The sequence below is a fragment of the Branchiostoma belcheri genome, unplaced genomic scaffold (assembly GCF_001625305.1).
Source record: "Branchiostoma belcheri isolate BF01 breed outbred unplaced genomic scaffold, Haploidv18h27 scaffold337, whole genome shotgun sequence".
In the NCBI taxonomy this organism is placed as follows: domain Eukaryota; kingdom Metazoa; phylum Chordata; class Leptocardii; order Amphioxiformes; family Branchiostomatidae; genus Branchiostoma; species Branchiostoma belcheri.
The window spans coordinates 100,348-122,998 of NW_017803951.1; the positions used below are offsets into that span (position 1 = coordinate 100,348).

General features: G+C 40.4%; 1 protein-coding gene across 1 annotated transcript; it reads left to right on the plus strand.

The window, feature by feature from the left end:
- Positions 1-1,461: 1,461 nt before the first annotated feature.
- On the plus strand, positions 1,462-21,975 carry LOC109475387 (the record flags this gene model as incomplete). Its single annotated transcript, XM_019775994.1, has 14 exons — positions 1,462-1,900; positions 7,500-7,616; positions 8,846-9,104; positions 9,323-9,474; positions 9,711-9,944; positions 10,098-10,277; positions 10,718-10,830; positions 10,930-10,974; positions 11,096-11,205; positions 11,399-11,586; positions 11,804-12,145; positions 12,257-12,389; positions 18,496-18,633; positions 21,696-21,975. Coding segments are annotated over exons 1-14 (2,730 nt in total), but the record flags the coding sequence as incomplete, so codon positions are not given.
- Positions 21,976-22,651: the final 676 nt, after the last annotated feature.

Here is a 22,651-nt window from a genome sequence, read left to right on the forward strand (position 1 = left end):
CTGTGAAGTATTTTATTCTAGTCTCTTGAATCCATGGCTCATTTTTTAGTTCTATTGATAATCTTTTTAGTCGTTGGCGTAGTGACCAGCAACATTGATTAAACCAAACTTTACTGCTTTTAATTCGTTTACTTTTCTTGGCCTGTTTCCTACGCCGAATTTTAAGGGACATTTTTGAAGCATCTAATAGAATATCTGTTAAGCGCGAAGCAGCACTTTCCGCTGAACAGAAGTTGTCTTGGCAGAAGACCTTTAATTTGGAGTTTATGTTATCAGAATTTATTGTCGTAGAGAATGATTCATTTGAGTTGATATCCATCCCAGATGAATGATATTGGCCCTGGATTAACTGGGTTCGCTTCTTTTACAATAAGAGGGGCGTGTCTAGTTGCCAAAGAAATGTAAATATGGCAATGATCAGAGAAATGTGAAATAGGGCTAACTTTGACATATTGAATATCCGAAAACATCGACCGCTGGGTGATACAATAATCTACAACACTCGACCATTATAATGATAACATGTAAAATCCCCCTTTAGATCTCCAGCACACCGTCCATTCAATATAGTCAGATCTGCTGAAGAACATAAGTCTAACAAGGATCTACCATAATTATTAACTTTCACATCTCTATTGTTTCTATCTTTAAAATTAGTTTTAACATCTGCCGTTAATACATCGGGGAAGTCGGTAGTAAAATGTGTTTCTATAACTGAGCCTGTTCTGGCGTTTAAATCACCTAGAATTACTATATCGCCTAAACTTGAGAATTTGCAAACGTCGTAGATAATGTCTCAAAATGATATAAACATTACACAGATACAGATCATTCTCAAGACCAAAAAAACTGTTTGTCGAACTTACACCAGATGGTGTTAGGTGAACTACTGTCAAGTTTGATAATTCCCTTTCGAAATGAGCTTCTGAAAATAACAGCGACTCCGCCCGAATTGCGCTTTGCTTTTTTTTCTAGTCCTATTGCTACTAAAAATACTAAAACCTGCTAAATTAAAATCTACTAAACTATCCAACCATAAAAATATGTTGTTCCTATCTGGACTTATTGGCTTTTGAAGATTTCGCCCGAAAGTCCCCTGCAGTTCCAGAACAAACTGGTAGGGGGACCAAACCCACACCACTTATTTCTGACAGGAATAGCTATCTGTCACCAAAAGTCAAGACCATAGCATGTTCAGGACAGAAGATAAAAAACCGAAAGCTCTGCTGCAGTACCAAGGTCATCCCCTAGGAGGCCCATATTTGACCTTGACCTTTGTCTCCCTAAGACTTACCAACATACCAAATACCATCACAATCGATAAAGGCGTTCTGAAGTTATGATGACCACAAAGTTGTGGAAACAGACGCACACACACACACACACACACACGCACAGACACAGACAGACACGCGAAAAACAATACCTCCATTTTTCATGGAGGTAACTAGCAAAGTCTCAATGTCAGACGAAAGGCCTAGTTATACCGTTTTGTATTATATTTCTACAGGCTGTCCCTCTGGCTATACTGCGTACGGGGCTGCGTGCTTCAAGGCGTACAGCCAAGACAAAACCTACAGCCAGGCCAGAAAGGTGTGTGCAGCGGACGGGGCGCTCCTGGCCATGCCGAAGGACAGAGACGTGGACAACTTCGTGAGAGAGCTGAAGAACGACGTGAACAAAATCTCACATTTCTGGTTTGGCCTAAATGATGACAACAGTGAGGGTGAGTGGGTGTGGGAAGACGGGACTCCACACGACATCAGTACCGACTGGAACCTCTGGCAGCCGGGAGAACCCAACGGTAACGACGGAGAAAACTGCGCGAACTACTATGGATCAGACTGGAATGACGCACCGTGCTCCTCTGCTTACAAGTTTATCTGCCAGCTGGATGACGGTATGTCAAATAATGTTCTATTATATTAAAATCTTCAAATTAAACTACAGTTCCTTTATTGCACTGGTAAAGGATTTATCAAATTTGTTTATTTGTTTATTAAAATTTTCCAGCACATGCGTAGAGGGGGAGGGAGAACAGGTGAGTCACCTTTACCACCTCCCTCCCCTAATTACATCAATAAAAACAGTATAAAACAGCATTTGATTTACACACATTATGGAAGCAATACATAAACATACATACAAAAATATGGACATTAATAAATCAAATATCATTCTACGTAAATGTCAGCGAGGTCTTAATGCTATGCAAACCGCAGACCATGTACATATGTTGCCTGTGTCAAAGTTGTCCTGGAACTTGCCGATTACTGACTGGACAAGACACCGTTTGAATTGCAAAATGTCAGCCTGACTTGACGCTGCAACCCCAAGACCCTAATTGGCATTTCTAGTTTATTCCATTCGGCCACTAGTCGGGGGATGTACGACATTGCAAATGTGGAAGTTTTGCAACGACTGGGAATCAGCATGTGAGCCCTACTACCTCTAGTTAGTCTAGTGGAGAATGATACATAGTTCTGCATCTCTAAATCACATACACTGGCCAAGGATTTTACAATTTTTTATTCACATGTAGTCCGTCCGTGCAGAACATGCTGGTATCTATGCTTCTATCAGGAATATGTTTGTACAGTCCATGTATCTGGCACCTTCAAGCTGGCTCACCAGATGTTCTAGAAGGTTGTTTACCTGCATTGCCTTGTCATTTTTCCTCTTGCAATCTGCCCTAGGTAGCCGACATGTAAACAGTACCTGATATCCTGGCTGATTACACTTCACTTCTTCATACACATTTCTAAACTTGGTCTCCATTTCTTACAGAGAGTCCTTTCCAAGATTATTAGTCCCGGTATGGATACTCACTTGGTTTACTCCTGTCCCCACAGATAACAAAACTGATAACTTAGATTCCACAGTTTCAATGTTGGGAATGCTGAGACTACTAGCTGACTACCTGTACCGTACCTTTCTCTCCTGTCTGTGCCTGAGTTAAAGTAGCTACGTAGTCGACTTACATTGGAATCACCAATCAACAACGACTTTCCCTCAGTTCTCTGTGGGTTTTCCTGCACTACTGTAGTCCTTACTGTTATACTCTCACTAGGTGGACTGTCTTCCTCAGGTCTGCTTCCGTATCTGAGTTGACCACTATTAGTATTACTCCACCGTTACTTATGCTATCTACTGGCAGTTCCTTTGTTCTATAGTGTCCTGTATAAAACTATTGTACGCAACTTCCAGTAATCTACAGCATGCTCTTCTTTCAATCTCTTGATCTTCCATGAAAATTGCTATCTCTTCCTGACTCTCTTCCTGACTATGTTGTCATGACATGATCATGATTGACTTGTGCTACTGACAGATAACACATCCACGGCACGAAAAACCATATTTAAGCATGCTTTAATCGTGCTTAAAGGCGGCGTAATTTCCATCTTTACGCACCTTTCCGGCACCTTTCCGTGTACGTAAACATTGTCTTTACGTGCCCTTTCCGTAGTACTTAAAGATACGTATTTGCACTACTTTAGCGGTGCCTTTACGCACCTTTTATGTCCGTAAAGGCTTTGTAAATTATTCCTTTAAGTATCGTTTACTGACCTTTTTTGGTCGGAAAGCATGCGTTTACTTAAAATTTAAGAGGTCTTTTAGCTGCCTTTAAGTCCCTCGTAAACATTGTCTTTACGTGCCCTTTCCGTAGTACTGGAAAGATACGTATTTGCACTTTAGCAGTGCCTTTACGCACCTTTTATGTCCGTGAAGGCTTTGTAAACTATTCCTTTAATCACTGTTTACGGACGATTTTAAGCTTTAAGTTGCCTTTCCGAACATTTGGATCGGCTGTGCATAACCTTAACTGACGTCGGTATATGTGAATATGATCAATGATTCCTAATAAAATGTTTTAGAAGAAGATGTTAGCTCATACTATATTGTCACATTATTACGTATCCCTCCCCAGCTGCAGATTACATATAATGAAAACAGTTCAAAATAATACATTCCTAAACTAAGCTCACCAATACAAGGAATTGACTACTTGTATCTCCAAACATATATTTGATCAGCTCCCTCGTATACGGTGTTTTGCGAAAGATTTCTCCTCCGTCCTCCTGGCTGTTGTCAGACAGACCGAGCCGGGCCGAGAGTCGTGTTGTCACAAGTAAAGCAAAATGAAAGTGTGAAGCCGGCTGGGCGATAAACTCGTTTATCTATTTGCCATTTGGAACAAGGTTAGACGTTAAAAAACAAGCTACGAAACGGAACATTTGTCTTTCAGTGACCTTTACGAAGTCGTAAAGTCAACTGAAATATTTTCCGACCTTTAATACTTCTTTACATATGCGGAAAGTTTGCTTAAATGTCTTTATATATTTACGTCGTATTTAAGCGCGCTGAAAGGTGAAGGAAAGGCGGACTTTGTGTTTCAGTGGCCTTTACGAAGTCGTAAAGTCAACTGAAATATTTTCCTACCTTTAATACGTATTTACGTATTGCGGAAAGTTTGCTTAAATGTCTGTATATATTTACGTCGTATTTAAGCCCGCTGAAAGGTGACGGAAAGGCGGAATTTACCTTTCAGCAACCTTTACGAAGTCGTAAAGTCAACTTGAATATTCATCCACCTTTAATACCTCTTTACATATTGCGGAAAGTTTGCTTAAATATCTGTTTTCGTGCTGTGATCATCATCACTACAAACACTGTCTCTAAGTCTTCGTAGTCTATCCATCATCTGTCTGTGCTCTGATTCTTCTTCCTCTTGTTCCATTAACAATTCCTCTTTTCTCTTTTCCCATTCATCATATTCTTTTTCCATTTGCTGCTTTAGTGTGTTTATGAGGTCAGCTTTTGGTTTTGCCTTGTCTAATTGCCTTCTTGTCAGTTCAAGCCTAAGCTCTGATACCTTCAGCCTTGACAAGAGTGCTATGGCAATTTCCCTACTGAAACCGTGCTGACTTTCATGGTAACCCATTGCGTTGTAACTTTCTTGTCTTTCCTGTTTACATGCATACAATAATTTTTAATTAATTTGAAGAATCAGAACAGTCTCACAATACTCTCTGAAGACCTGGTGTAGAACACTCGATGGCAGGAAACTGTTGTTCTTCCTTCAGTTCAGGCCCCTGCTCCCGGTGCCGCGCTCTGGAACCACGCCGCCAGTACCGCGCTCTTGAACCACGCCGTCGGTGCCGCGCCGTGGGACTCACCTCTTGCCCTGGAACCTTTTTCCGGTGCCTCTCCGCTGGTTGTCCTCTACAATTAAAGAGACTACGGCAGCCCAGGTTTCCTTCTTTCCGCATCAAAAACTCACGTCAAGTAAATCATGCACCAGTGCTTATTCACAGTGCTTGAGACTTACCCACAAGGGCTCCAATTGGAGCCCGCTGCGGTTAGAAGGTGAACGTGGGCAAGCTTCTGAGCAGCGTGTCGGTCGGTTGTCTCAGCGTGAAGCTTTTACAGTTGATGAATGACCCTCGAGGCGTGGGTTTTCTTCAGACTGCCCGGTTGTTCTTCCTCCCGACTACGCTTGCCCTCCCCAAGATGGCGGTACTAGCTTGGTTGGTCCCGCGCCTGCGTTCCCACTCAAGCCGGTTAGAGCTGGATAAGCTGCAGTTTCACCAAAAAAAAACTACTATGTGCCCCTCATTGAAGGTTAGGGGTTGAACATGGCGGGCGTATTTTGGCGATTCCTTATTGCCATTTATATTGTAAAAATAGTGTGCTGGAAGCTGAGTGCATTGATCAACATTGAAACGGCGACTGGAAAAGACAAGCGCAAAAAATGGGGTGGAAATCTCCACACTGTTTGAATGTTGAGGCCGTAAACCTGGACGCATGATGTCACCAAGTCTATCAACCAAGCCGGTTTGATCCGGTGAGCGTTTCATCACAGACGAATTGCCGGCTTAATCCGGCTCGATCGGGATTCAATCCATCTCGCGAGGTGGATCGTTGAAGATCCGGATCAAGTGGATTTGAGCCGGATCAGATTTGTTAGCTATTTATTCGGCCCCGTTCGGATTATTTTACAGTAGTTGTAATGGAGCCTAAAGCTATATTTTCTTTTAGCTGTATCTGACGACACCTGAGTTAGCGCTGTCAGCCGCTCCAGGCCTTTGCGATTAAGCCCCAAAAATTGTAGGATCCTCACAATTTAGCCCTTGGCTGCCAGGACTGAGTTATCCGGCTCACCCAATAACAATTACTTCAGATTAAGCAAAATCCATTCAAAAACCTTAAAGCTACATTATGTAACATTTGGACGATAAAAAAAAAATTCTGGTAATTCATTTGAAGACCCTACTCCGGATCCATTTGTAAATAAGTGCAATTTAGAAGAGCAGGCCCAAAATATAAATGACGCCTTACGAGTGTGTTCAACAGTTGGAAACACAGCTGTCAGCCATGTTTGTTTGTGGTGGCAGCACAAACTTTGCGCTTTGTATGGGCTGTTTTAACACCAATCATACATGTCATCAAAGTAAAGTAGAAGTAAATTACCATCACGGAATCTTTATTTACCTTCATGAAAAATGGAGGTATTGTTTTTGGCGTGTCTGTATGTCTGTGTGTCTGTCTGTGTGTGTTTTTCCGCAACTTTGTGGTCAGCATAACTTCATAACGCCTTTATGGATTGTGAGCACATTTGGTATGTTGGTAAGTCTTTAAAAGGCAAAGGTCAAGGTCAAATATGGGCCTCGTGGTGGATGACCTTGGTACTGTAGAAGAATTTCCGTTTTTTTTTGTATCTTTTGTCCTGAACATGCTATGGTCTTGACTTTTTGGTGACAGATATCTTTTCCTGCCAGAAATAAATGGTGAGGATTTGCCCCCCTTAGCAGCTTGTTCTGGAACTACAGGGGACTTTCAGGCGAAACATTTACAAGTCAATAAGTCCAGAACGTATTTTCATCTTTTTTGGTGTAGAGGTAGCTGAGAGAATGTTGTACATAATCAAATGCAAATTATGCAATGGGGACCTAATTTGCATAATTAATGAGGAAATGTTATAATTACAGCGTTTTATACACTAGTAATAGTACTGCTATACATGTAATCCATTTAATCTGTGGCAGGCGGAACACCAACAGATACCAATTAAGCAAATGATGTCCTAATTTGCATAATTAATGTGAAAAGTATGTGACCCCTTATTGGTGAATGATGGGATTTATACCTTGTGACATGTGTAAGTTACTTAAAGGTTATTACCAGGTGTGTATATATCATGTTTATGTCGAGCTCATTTGCATAATTAATGAGGACTTGTTGTAATGAAGTTTGACAAAGGAGAGGAATTTCACACGAAAATCATTCTCATTTGAATTTAGAAAACCATAAAGTCAACTAGATCATGCTATTTACGACCTTATTTTCATAGTCAACGAGACAAATAAAAAAACATTTACAAAAAACTCATATTTAATGGAGGTATGAGATCTCCGAATTCTTGTTTTTTAAATGAAATTCAAAATATTGCATAATTCCTTTTTAAGAACTATATGTTTATGAACTTTTTACATGTAAAGCACTCAGCTGCTCTCTGGGACATTTCCGCTGTGGACACGGACTTGCCTGTATCCTATCCTGGAAGCGTTGTGACGGGATCGCAGACTGCACGGACGGGAGTGATGAGGAGGGCTGTGGTAAGTCACTGTTATGAGCCCATGTAGCATGCACTTGCAGTTGTTCGTAGGTCAGTATTCCTCATGCCAAAGTCCCATTCCTAACGGGGCCCGAGCTGCATGTTCCCGATATAGACACCAGTCGGCGTCATGAAGCTGGGCGGACGCCAGCTGTCATGGTCACGATTAGGTTACGGCCTCGTCCCGACGTGTTTTTTTGCCGGGGTCCGGGGTGATTCTAAGTCCTGGTCCCGGCCGATAGTGTCAAAAAATAGGAAGGCTCGGTTTTGAATTGTGACCTAGGCATAACAGACGTTATCAGATGGAAGACATGAGAAGTCTCCATTTTCCATTGGTTATTAGGCCGTATTAAAATAACTGACCACTTTTTGGACCGTACTATTATCATGGAGTAAGGACGACACTTATAAAGTACAAGCTGCGTAAGACCGGACTGTAATGTTCGAACTATTCACATCGCCAGTCATCGGGGAGGCCCTCTACTCTTTTCGATAAGTGCGGTGGGTTCTTTAACGTGCGTCGGATGTGGCTCTCTGAAACACGGGACCTCCATTTAACATCCTATCGGAGGGACGTCCCTAACCAAAGCTAGGTGCTCATTAACACCTAAGCGAAGTAAGGAAAGCCGTGCGTGTAAAGTTCCTTCCCAAATACACAAGAACAATGGCGTCAAGCAGGATTCGGACCATCGTCAACTTGGGTCTGAGCCGAGCACTCTAGCGTTACGCCACATGACCCACCAGAATAGTTACATTATAAATTTATAATCTAACTTTTTTTGGTGCTTTTTTGTCTTTTATACCGTATTTTCCGTTCCTCAACACTGCCCAATGGTTTGAAAAGGTGACCTCAGCATTAGTGATCTTTGGGAGATATATGAAAATTAAGAGAATTATATAGTTTGATAAGACTCGTGCTATTTCTTTCGTGACTTATTTTTATGTTTCAAGAATTCTGAATTCGTCATTTTTTTTTCATGTACAAAGTCATGTCAAAGATGTCTTGACAAAGATGTCTTGACTAAGTATTCCAGTGGCCACTACAGTCATGATTTTCAAAGGGCCCATGTTAAAAAAATAATGTAAGGAACGAACCAGATTGTCCTTGTACACTAGTAGTAGAAAGTACAGTTTTGAATTTATGATACAGTTACCTTTTATTTAGAAAGCTTATCTTGTTGAATGCTGTCAAGAATGCAAACGTTGAAAATAGTATTATCAACCTTTCAGTATGCAAACCAATCCCTGAGGATTTCGAAATCAACAGCAGGCTTACAATGCTACCGAATCAGCTGGGACAGACGACATTTGAGGAGATACAGAATTCCTCTGTCGTGAAGCTGATCAACAGTTCGTACAGCATCCCAGGAAAATACCACCCAGAGATGAGGACATTCATATCAACGGTTATTTTCCCGCAATGCAATGTCTCCGAAGAGACCAAGAATCGCTGCTCTTCGTTACCAGATGCAGGCATGACCTCATGCATGTAAGTGGAAAAAGTAACGTTATGATAATGACTTTTAGTTAAGGTTCCAGTTACTGTGTGGAAATGCTAAACCTAAACGGTCACCTGAAAGGCTTCGACTAACTTAAGGAACACACTGTCAGTATATTATTAAGTAAAAAAATGTTTTTGCGTGTGCAACAAACCTCGTAAAGGTGCTACTTTCGCTAACTGGCATTATATCCACTGATGTTTCTTAGGGGAACACAGCTGGTACCATGCCGCTCGTGGTGTGAAGAAGTGCTCCACACGGCTGATGACTGGATAAAGGACCAGTTGCCGCGATGTAGCTTGTTTCCTTCATCCGATCACAATTGTTGGAATCCAAACTCAGCCAACAAGGGAAACGAAGGTGAAAATGGAGTTTTTTTTAGTCCGTTTCTCCGCGGAAAGTAGCTTTCTTTTGTAATAGATTCTACTTTACCATGACCAATATGACCATTTTCTTGTATATTAACTTCACTGATCATAACGTTATATGATAAATCATTTTGTACAAGCTCTACGTGAGGGAGCATTTGGTACAGGTTGTATCATGATGGAACATACACCATTACCTGTTGATATGTGTTGGTTTGTATTTTACAGTTTGCTACCACGGCGTTGGCATAAACTACCGTGGCACATGGAATAAAACTACATCCGGGGCAGATTGTGCTGAGTGGTCAGCTCCGCAAGGTGGTTACTACAAGACAGAGTTCCCCTGGGCAAACCTGGATAACAACTACTGCCGCAACCCTAACGGTCTGGAGCGGCCATTTTGTTTGGCCGAAGACGGTAGCCAGGAAGAATGTGACGTCATCCCGTGTGGTAAGTTTTCTTGTAAGGGAGTAACTGTGCCTTGCTTTCTTGAACCGTTCGTTATTGGCTACTTGGACAATATGAGCACAGATTGTGTTCTAGCTAGCTCTTTTCATGATTTTCCCACTGACTGTTATATCAAATATATCTAACTGTATACACCAGATGCTGAAGGTTGCTGGGACAGAGGTCCTCCAAACTACGGCAAGAGAACTCCAACCAAGAGGTTCTACTACGTAGGAGAAAAGGTCACATACTCGTGCAACGAAGGGTACAAACTTAAGTCCGGTTATACCAAGGAAGTGAGGTGCATCGGAGGAGGCAATTGGCAGTATGACAAACCCAGTTGTTCAAGTAAGTCTTAAAACCTCAGTCTTTGCAACAGCTTAATATCCGTTTTACTACATGTGCGTCCGCAAAATATTCTTGTGTCACGTTAATGTTTATATGTAGGGCAGATAAACATGACAAGCCAAAACATCAACTTCAATAGACACAAGTTACTAGGAATTTTCCAGTGGTCATTCGAATTGAACGCTGTTTTAATTGTTTGATAAATTATAAAACACACTAAAACCAGACTAAATTAAATTATTTTTTCATGTGTTTGGACATTTTCTCATCGTTAGTCACCCTCAACAGACGTGAAACGTAATGCTTTTATCAAGTAGTTAAACTGGTCTGACGATTCGCGTTTTATAACAAATACGCACAAAAGTTTGACAATTAATTTCATAATTACCAGTTTCTGCATATTTTACGGAACTTATGCACAAAAACACACCCTTCTGCAGTAAACCACAGGCAAAGGCTACAAGATGATCTACTAGACATTTCCAGTACAAGTCTGCCACCTGAGAATGTTATCATAAACTTCAATGGATCTGTGGTACAGCTTGTCGACTTGGTAAGTACATTTACTCTGTTGCACAATTTATACCCCCTTTGGTTTCCACTATAAAATCACAAATTTACACATTAATTCATGCTGTATTTTGTATTTCAGGATGAAAAGAAGGAGCAACTGGCTGCATCTGTTGTCATCGATTTCGTAAGTTGTCATAGTTGTGAGAAGTTAAGAAAAAATTTTTCTACGTCATTTTGGCCTTTAGACGTTAATATTTTTTTTTCTTTTTTATCGTGTTGGGCATTAAAATGTTTCCTTTGATTAGACATGGCAGGACAGCCGACTGAGTTGGGATCCGAAGTACTACGATGACGTCACCACGCTTAGCGTTCGCGGCAACGATATTTGGACACCGACATTGACTCTGAAAAGAAAGTACGCTGTACTTATTCATTTGAGACTTTTTAGAATTATCAAACATGCATAAAATTCCCTTTATCATATTAAATATGAATATATATCTGAACAACACAATGGCTAGGCTTTGCGTCACCCAAAAACTTTACGACATGTATGGTATGTCAAAAACAAAAGAAGACAACAGTTTAATAATGCAATTACTTCGCAGTGCCGATCCGGTGTACAAAGGCCTACAGAAGGATGTGCCGGTCCGAGTGAGCAGCGATGGTCTGGTGGAATGGAGTGTAGAAACCCTGACCACCACCGTGTGTGATGCAGACCCCTTCTTCTTTCCTGCAGACACCATGGAATGCAACATCTGCTTTTCTGCAAGCACAGCAATCGCACAAACCATCGGTTAGGATTTTGCAATAATTTATTACTTACTTTTTATGTCCGTTTTTTTTTCTTTTTCAAAGATACATGATGTTATGTTTGACAATGTTTTGCAGAAGGAGGAAAAACTCACGGGACAAGAAAACAAAATCTTAAGTATTTTACTTTTCTTATATCTATTGTCCTCATAACAAAAAAAGTTAGGATTTAATTTATTTGAACAATATGTTTAACATAGAATGCCAAGTGGACATGCCTGCAGTCGACATGGTAATCACTCCGTGCAACTCTTACTCTACTGCAACACCGGAGGGTGAATGGTACCGAAAGGATAAGATCTTCGCGAAAGACAACAGTGAAGCGTGCCTTGCTGTTCATCTGTCGAGGATCCCGCTGTTCCACATCGCCACTACTGTAGGACCCTGCATCATCCTGGTGCTACTGATGAACATCACATTCATCATGCCCTTAGACAGGGGCGACCGGATCGCGTTTGGAGTTACCATTCTACTCTCCATGGTCGTGTCTCTCGTGTTTGTGACAGACGTACTTCCTGTCAAGGGGGCATTGCCTCTTTTCGGTGAGTAAAGATTAGATATACCCTCACAGTATTGTGTTAAAAACCATTTGTTCAAGACAGTAGCAACTTTGATATGACTCTAGTAACTGTTTACCATCTCTAATGTTACAGCTACGCTGGTCATCTTGTGGATGGGGCTGATGGGATTATTCCTCTTCTTCACTCTGGCCATCATCGTCCTTCACGACCGGCAGGGCAGCCTGTCTCCGCGGGCGAAGATTATTTTCCTCCGCTACATTTCAAAGTACCTACTATTTTATGGCTTCACCACTACGTGGTGAAGTCATGTTGTTTTTCCTTATTTCCTTCTTCTTCTGCCATTTCGTTAAATGGATTCAATTTCTTCACTTTGGGGCCAAATGACATAAAATTTGGCATGAAGTTAGAGTATCCAAATACCCCCAGCAGTTTTAAAAAATATTTCATTTGGGTTTTTTGGCCATTTTCAGGCAAAAATATACATTTTGGGATCTGGAGCCCTGGTAATAAAACCAAATTTGGTATGGGGGTACCTTGGACATATGTCTACAAAACCTCATTCAAGCTTCTGACATACACTACTTAATAATTATGAAAAAATAGGGCTTTTTGGCTATTTTCAGACAAAAAATGTACATTTTTGGCTCCTGTGCCCTAATATTAAATCCGAATGACCAGAAATTCGGTATGGGGATACCCTGGACACATGTCCAAAGAATGCCATTCCCACTTTTGACATACACGACTTAAAAATTGTGTAAAATAGGGCGTTTTGGCTTTTTTTTTTACAAAATCTGTACATTTTGGGTCCTGGAGACCTGGTATTACACGCAAATGATCTCCAATTCGGTATGGGTATGCTTTATATATCTACCAACAACAATTAATTGCAATTTTTGGGACTTTTGGACCGTTTTAGGCCACAAGTTATGATATAGTTGGGGATGACTATGCATGATGAGTCATCGGTCTGGCATGCAGAGCAAGAACCAATAGGCACGCAGGTTTCCTCTAATCTTCTTGCTGATTGGCTGCTGGAATTTTATTGAGTTAACTTCATGAACAGTTGGATAACATATTAAAAGTAGGCACTGCATTAAAGTGTTTTGGTAGGTATGTCAAACTTTCCTGCTCAAGCATTGGAATGTAGGGCATAAAAATCAACAGTTTGCTTTACTAGTATGCAAATAAAAATACTAATCAATAATGTAGGGTATAGCTATCCAACTGTTGTATTCGTAGTTATATGCCACTTCATACTAGAGTTATATCGATGTAAAACATCGTTTCCCTTCTATTCTCCTTCTTTTCCTGCCATATCGTAAAATGTGGTGAAGCCATGCTAAATTTGCTTCAAAGCAAATGTCGACCTTTCTAGTTTTGTAGTATATCTTATCGATATATCTGAAAGAACCTTATCTTATCTCTACACATAACTACCAATGAACTATCACGCATATATTTCGAAAGTATTGAAAACTAGAGTTCGGAGGACTCATGCCTTCGACAGATATTGTTTTGGAGGGTGTTGTGTGTGTGTATAGTGTAGGTTTTTTGAAGATGATTATCGTAGTTATAGTGGTCAGAGAGTCCTTTTGTGAACGAAGCAACATACCTAGCCTGTACCATGTCTACGGAAATACGGATCGTAGAATTCAGCAAAAGGGAGAGGAGAAATGGCCTGGGGAGTCTGGTCAAGAAAGGTAAAGAAATGCTTTCTTCCCTCCGATGCGCGGCGATCCAAACTTCAAAATTCCTTCAATTAGTTTTCTTCTATACAGCCAGCGTAGTTGAAGCGTGCGGTGTCGACACTACAAAATGTTCACACAAAATGGGCAATTGTCGTAGAGGGGGGCATGGTCCCACCTCCATAGGGGGAAGCTCTTGTATTTTTCTTTCTCCAGATACAAATGGAAGCCATTTCCTGCAACTTCTGGTTCAAGTTGTTCTTCTGCAAAATATGGGTGGGAAAAGAATCTCAAAGCAAAAACTATTCTTGCATGCAAACACACTTTATTATGCTTCTGATGCCATCTTGCCAGCTTTGGTTATTTTCACCTACTGCCCTGGAGATAAAATACAAGCAGGTAGGTACTAAGGTAAGGGACTACACTACACTTCAACCATGTACAAAAAATAAACCAGCCAACCATGCAGGACACGAACTGCCAGAAAAAAAATGTTAACATTTGGACCACATATTCAGAATATACTCCTGCATTCTGAATTAACACTCACTGAATTAAAAAAGAAAAAAAAAACTTCTGAAGAAAAAAATATTAATCTGCACAACATTTTGATTGGTTTCCTATCTCTTCGTTTGCCTAAAAATCGATAGTGTGATTGAATCAATTTTAAACCCCCTAACATTAGCTAAATCATCGATTTAAGCTTATTGTGCAATGGACTTGCCCTATGCATGACCTTCATAGGGAAATACCGCTATCATGGACCAGACATTTTTTGTCACGTTGCCGAATTTTGCGGCCGCCACATGCTGATGTTGCGGTACGGTAGGGAATTTACTGCGGTTAGTTGGTAAACGTATCGGCTTTTGAACTTATTTTCGGGATCGAGGGCTTTGGTTTACAAACAAATCAGACAATTAGCGTTGTTTACACGACTTCAAAACGCTAGCGGGGAGCCCGATGTTCCACCAATGACATCGTCGACAGCGATTCTCTCGGTAGCGTCGTGTGAAATGTTCATTGTTTACTCGATTATCGCCGATTCACAAGTTTTCATAGACAACGCCGACGGCAAAATGGACGCCACTCAGCCCCGAAATCAGGAAGTTTTTTACAAATTTTTGCGAAATTATCTAAAAAAATCGGGATGTAACACCATAAATTTGGAAAGCAGTAGTATACTGGCGCTGAGCTGGGAGTAGCCTGGCGCCGCCGTTCATACGTCTCAGAGTTTTAGCCCACAACAGCGCTGGACTTTGTATTACTGCGGAACACAACCGGCCTGTCCTCCAGGGACGCCCCAGGGGTATGCCTGGAAGTGCTAGGTCAGCCTCGGGTGACCTACCTAACACGCCTTTCCTGTCACTGCAATTTAACTAGGGCTGCGTACCTAAACGTAACATCAGGTACAGGTACAGGTACCGGTACAGAGGTTTAGGTACAGGTCCGGACCTGTACCTGTACCTGAACAATTTGACAAATTAACACGTGTTCTTCACGGAGGCTTACGCGGCAAAATACAGACACAACACAAAAGCAACAAAGGCCTCTGACCTGATTTGAGTTTGTTGACCAATCACAACTCTGGATCAGCCACACTCTCGCGATGTCTAGTGAGACTGAGGATCTCAATCAATCGACGGTGTTTACGTCTTTTCCAGTGCTAATTTTTCGTCTTAGTGGTAGGATTTACCTATCTTTAGTCATATACATGGTGTAAACTAGCTATTTCGGTATATACTCGTTACTTCATGATCCGGTATTTTGGACCTGTACCGAAACGATTTTTACGGTATTGGACCGGTACAGTGTACCGGTCCGCAGCCCTAAATTTAACCCTATCTAGACCGGGCTTTTTTGAGCTTGGTGGGACCGGGGGGGGGGGCTCTTTCGGCCCCCCCCCAGAACTCGCGAACGGTATATCGTAGGACCACCAAATTTTCAGAGGATGGTGTACTAGTAAAAATTTATCATACGTACAATTTTTATGTCGTTGTTACGTGATATGACGTCATTATGACGTCATAAATGTGATTTTATTGGCCAAAGACGTCTAGATAGGTTATTCCCTAAAAACTAAACGGTATACGACATAACTTTACCAAAAGTGTTTATGACAGAATATTAGGGTGTACTAAGTCTTATGTTGCCCAAAGCAAAACACCGGTGACGTCATAAAATGACGTCATGCATATATTACCTAGCCGCCATCTTGGATCATCAATCTTGAATTTTCAAAAATAGTTTTTTTCAGGATAAAGCCTAAAATACATTGTAAACAGACTAAAGACGTTCATATGAACCTTTTTTGTAAAAAGAAATGGGAGTATTGATGAAATTTTAAGGAAAATAAGCTGTATTTACCTGATCTAATGATATGGTCCGCCATCTTGGATTTTGGCCAATGACGTCATCAAATTAGCATAAATTATGCATTTTTAATGATACAATTTACATATAATTATATGAGATGTTATTAATATTAGAAACCATGTGTAACTTGAGATAAAACCCACAAAATTCTGTTGTTGAAACGGAAATTATTAAATTTAGCAAAAAATGCCTGTCAGAAAAATCATAATCTTATTCTTTTGACACAGATTTGTTGCCAACAATATTTTAGGAAAAGTCACCGAGTTTGGCGGTTCTATCTTTAGCCGTTCAGACGCTAGGTGACATCAAAGTTGGCGCGGGCACTTTAGCCCCCCCCCCCCTGGTCTAGATAGGGTTAACCTGAATACTGGAATAAATGTCTTCTTGTTGAAACGTAACATTTTCCACGATCGAGTAGATCCTTTAGTTGCCGGTTATACCTCAAGTCGGGGATACTGTTTGGCTATGTCCGTACTGTTTGGAAGCCCATATGGTGTACATTTTACCCTAGCCTTCCAATGTTGGCTTCTCAATTTCACCTCCACATGACCCATAGGAAGACTCCTAGTACAATCCTACCCAAAGTGTTTTTCCTTACGTACGCCCTATTATGCATGAGTTCTCAGCTAACACGACTTTCTTCTGTTGGCTCAAGAAAGTTTCAAACCTGCCCTTTCACCCAGGTCATGCCAAGTTATTTTTTCATACTAGATCGTACAGTATACAGTCTTTTTGCCCGATAGAAACAAAATTTGTGATGTGGTTCGAATCATGTTTGCATCATAGTAACATACCGTATGCACAAATAACACAAATGCATGAATGTTTCGAGGCCAACTTTGCAGGAAATACCCCTAGGCCAGATGTGCCACACTCTGAGGACACAGATGTGTCAATTAGCAGCGGTTAAGCATGCAAGTTGTTGACAGGTGATGTTATTTCAACAAACAACTGTTAGAATATTTTTCCACGGTTGACAGCTCCCTGCCTGTAAATTGTTATTTTAACCTACATTTGTAGTGACGTTACATACAACGATCGAGAAGGAGCAAAACCTGGCCTGCACTAGAGACTCCAAACTTGAAACCCTCAATCTAAACCCCTTGACCTATCCACAATAAAAAAAACAAGACATTGCTTTTCCACAACTTGAACTACTGACAAACTAACCAACAATCACCAAAAGCCCACTACAGCAACGTACGGACCTCCCACTTCGCCAATTTTGCAAGGGATCTGTTGTTTCAACAAACAGGAAATTTTTTCCAGCTATCCTTGTTTGCATAAGTCAATGAAATCCGCAGAGGGTGGAAACCAAAAAGGTCTAGTGCAGTATAAAAGACATTTAGATTTCTTTTATCGATTAATCAAATTGGGTCACAATTTACATAATTAATATCTGTTAATGTTCCTCTTCCTCTTGATTAAATATGCCACCATTTTAATTGTTCTATTATGGAACGCAGCAGATTTATAGACTTTTGTCATTAATTATGTAAATTAGATCTTGATTTGCATAATTGTCATCTAATTAGGTTAAGCATCACTTAAGCTACCGAGATACCAAAAACAACAACAATCCGTCAACCGGTTCTTGAGCTATCCTACTTCAAAAATTTTCAAACAAATGCCTCTGCATTTCCCAAACGAGCTGCTACGGGACCCAAACTTATGGCACTTTTTTGGGAGCACTAGAGCTACGTACCATCTAAAAATCATGACCCTAGCACGTCCAGATCATGAGATTTAAAAACCAGAAGTTTCGCTGCAGTAATTTCTAATTCAATGACGTGGGGACCCCCCACGAAGCCCATATCAGAACTAGACCTTGGTATTTTCAATGGTAACTTGCCAACTAAAAAACATGAACATCCATTTAAAGATTCTCGAGTTATCTTGGTCACAAGAAAAAACACAAAAAACAAAGGTCAACTGCAGTGACATAGAAACCCCAACGGGGCCCATCTTTGAACTTTACCTCGGCATTCTCAACGGTAACTTGCCCACTAAAAATCATGAACATCCATTTAAGGATACTCGAGATATCTTGATGACAAGGAAAAAACACCAAAAACCAAGGTCAACTACAGTGACTTAGGAACCCCCCACGAAGCCCATTTTTAGCCTTGACAATGGCCACCCCCAAATCAACCAGCGTGCCAAAAATCGTGAACCTCGGACCTTGCCTTCAAGAGTTATCGTGCCTAATCTGCCAAACAGTGCAAAAGCGATTTCATAGCCTTCTCCGAAGGCATAGCCTTCAGTCGAAGGCAATCATGTTATTCATTGTAATTTTTGCCTGTTATTTAGGATGCTGCTGCTGGGAGATCTAACAAAGGAGAAACGTACAGGTGACGGAGAGGCCGGTTTGCCTCACCAGTCTGACATGGAGATGACCAACTACGCCTTTCATACCGATGATATGGCGCCCGTCGACGAAGGAAGAAGGTGTGTTGTCGGTTATAAGTGGAAACCTTATTGACACATCATAAGTACAGTGACTTTCGTAACGTCTATAACTAGACATGCACACAGACACGTGGGTACAAAATGATTGACCTACGTACTTCTGCAGGTAAATCAACTAATAACTCTTTCTTGTACTTGTTATAATGTCTAAACATTCTTTGATGATTCCTTCAATCCTAACTAGACCGGGCTTTTTTGAGCATGGGGGGACGGGGGGGCGGGCTCTTTTGACCCCCCCCCGCCCTCAGAACTCGCGAACGGTATGTGGTATGACCACCAAATTTTTAGAGGACGGTGTACTAGTGACAATTTATCATATCTACAATTTTATGTCGTTATGACGTAATATGACGTCTTTATGACGTCATTAATGTGATTTTATTGGACAAAATCGTCTAGTTTTTTCCCTAAAAATTAAGTGGTATTCAACATAACTGTACCAAAAGTGTTTATGACAGAATATTAGGGTGTACTAAGTCTTGTTGCCCATAGCAACACCGGTGACGTCATAAAATGACGTCATGCATATTTAAGATATCCACCATCTTGGATCATCAATCTTGAATTTTTAAAATAGTTTTTTTTTCATGATAAAGCCTAAAATACATTGTAAACATACTAAAGACCTTCATTTTAACCTTTGTTGGAAAAAGAAATGGAAGTATTGATGAAATTTTAATGAAAATAACCTGTATATACCTGTTCTAATCATATGGTCCGTTACCATGGCAACACAAAAAATTATCATCTTATTCCAATGATAGAGAATTGTTGCCAACAATATTCTAGGAAAAGTCAACAAGTTTGGCCGTTGTAGCGCTAGCCGTTTAGACGCTAGGTGACATCGAAGTTGATAATAATAAATAATGAATAAACATGTGTAGTCTTTTTTTTAATGATAAATTTTGTCTGGAGTAAATTTTTCATTTTACAATTTTACACCGTCATTCTACAATTTTACACCGTCATCACCACCCCACCCTCCACCCCAAGTTATTTGATTTTGGTCTGATACAGGAAAAGATAACTGTTACAAAAAATCATGCTTACTGTATTGTGATCAAAGTGTCACGACAGGGTCGCAAAAAGTAACAAGAGTTCAACGAGCTCATACCTTCGCCAAATGATGTTAACCCTTCCGGTTGACGAATTATACAACCTTAATCATTGGTTTTGCAAATAAGAGCCTCATTTGCATGTATTATATCAGTTGATTATATTACCCACCCAATGACGGCCTTATCTTAACAAAAAAGGCTGTTGTAACACTTCCTTATAAATTATGCAAATTAGGTCGTGATTTGAATAAATTATGTTTATTGATGTTCACTTTCACTCACAAGTAAGAAATTCTCATCAGTTACAACAATAATGTTATAACATTTCCATTAATTATGCAAATTAGGTCTTTATTTACATAATCTATATCCTCATGTGTTTTACTCATTCTCAATTCCATGTCACATGTGCTTTCAAAGTCCCATCATCAAACGAAGCAGATTTATAGAATTTCCTCATTATTTATGCAAATTAGCTCCTGATTTACATACCTATCGTCTGATGTCAAGCATCACTTTAGCTACCTACACACCAAAAATCACGACAATCCGTTAACCCGTTCTTGAGTTATCTTCCTTTAAAGATTTTTCAACTAACGCTCCTGCAGTTCCAGAACAAGCTGTTCTTCACTAGCCCAAGAGCTATATATCACCCAAATTTCGTGACACTAGTATGTCCAGATCGCGAGATATCAAAACCGGAAGTTCTGCTGCAGTACTAACAAAAGCAGCCAGGGGGCCCAAAATCTAATCATTTCTAGGTCCCATCAATACCTACCCACCTACTAACTTGACAACATGACAATCCATTCAAAGGTTCTTGAGATATCTTCCTAAAACACAAACGCACACACACACACACACACACACACACACACACAAACACACACAAACGCTACTGAAAACATAACCTTCTTGACGAAGGTAATAAGAGAAGATGTGATAAAAGGAAGGATTTAGAACAGGGCGACTACTGCTGTTTAGCAGAGGTCCATTGCTGTTTTTATGACGCATAAAATACTTGTTTGCTGTTACACTATGTTCTTTTATTCATTTTGCGTCCTAACATTTGTATGTCTACAGTTAGCATATTCCAAATCTACTCCCTTCATGTATTTTATTGCGCTTCATGTATTTTATCGCGCATTAAATATAAGGTATCCAGTGAACGCCATCCATAAAATTTACTTGGTGTTGCCTTAGGGAATGACCTGACGCCATCCATAAAATTTACTTGGTGTTGCCTTAGGGAATGACCTGACGCCATCCATAAAATTTACTTGGTGTTGCCTTAGGGAATGACCTGACGCCATCCATAAAATTTACTTGGTGTTGCCTTAGGGAATGACCTGACGCCATCCATAAAATTTGGAGTTGCCTTAGGGAATAACCTAGTGCCATCCACAAAATTTACTTGGTGTTGCCTTAGGGAATGACCTAGTGCCATCCATAAAAATTTACTTGGTGTTGCCTTAGGGAAAGACCCGACCCTTTCATCCTCCCAATGTAGTTATTAAACAGTTGTAACTCAATGTTAGCAACTGATGCCAGATGAGGTTCCCCAGCTGTGTACCCAGCTGAATCCAAGAAGAGGTTTGTGGGGGCAGATCGTTACCCTTTTATCACAAAAGGTCCACTGCAGCAACTTAGGGACCCCTCACGAGGCCCGTTTTCTAACTTGACCTTGGTCTCTACAACGGTAACTTGCCTGAACGCCCATGACGTTATGCCTGAAACGCATGAAATCATGACCATCCACATATACTCGAGTTATCCTACTAACAAGCGACAAACACAAAAGATTTACTGCAGTAACATAGCGACCTCCACGAAGCCCATTTTTGCACTTTACATTGGTTTCCTCAAGGGTTACCTGCCTGCGAAAACTATGAAAATTGATCTATGCCTTGAAGAGTTATGCCGCTAAAGCCGAATGATTTTATAACCTATTCTGAAGGCAATAACATGCCCTTCATCTTCCAGGAGCACCAGGCAGCCATCAACGCCTCCCACAGCCACAGGGCTGGAGACCACCGGTTCTTCCGGTCTACCTGAGCTGATCTCCTGTGTGAAGGAGTTGACCAATGCAGTTAATAACCAAACAAACGAGATGACCAAGGCGGTTAATAACCAAACAAAGGAGATCACCAGGGAGCTTGGAGAGCTGACCAAAGCTGTGAAGAACGAGGAGGAGGTGTCTGACTACACCCTGCTGGCTAAGGTCCTGGACAGGCTCAATCTTGTCATGTACATCATCAGCATCGTGATTACAATTCCTTTGACTATGTATTTGAGCAAGTAAAGATCTGTCAGATATATTGATAAAATAAAAGTATTGTGTAACCAAACCGAAACACCTGGTTTATAAGTTGAGTGTAAAAGATGGTCAACCGCTTACGAAATTTGATCCGCCTTGGGTGAAAAGTCTTTTCAGCACCTTACCCAGACACAATGTTGTACATATACTTGTTAAGGTCATGTTGATTTGATTATATGGATGGGATTATCTGGAAACCCCAACACTGATGCGAGCGTGTGATTTAAAAAAGGTTTGCCGAAAAAGTTTAAATCTATGTGGTCCTTAAGTTAGAACAAATGGCTAAGCACACAAAGTATGGTTTGGCAAAAAAAAATGACTCTTCATTTTCATTTCTTCACAATTTCTTCTTTTCCTTTGGAATTAGCATAATATAACATAAGTATCATTTTTCAATATTTCAATATTGCAATTTATCAGAAATTTTTTCTCATTTAGCTGCGAGTACGATTTATAGTATAGTTGAAAACATTTTTTGTAAACGTAGAAAAATCCATGCGCGTGCTAATATAAATCAAATCAACAAGAGCTTATGAATATTTAATACGTTTTACCACGTTATTTGATCACTTTAAGTTTTTTTGTGAGCCTGTATATAAATCTACACATTATTATACATTTC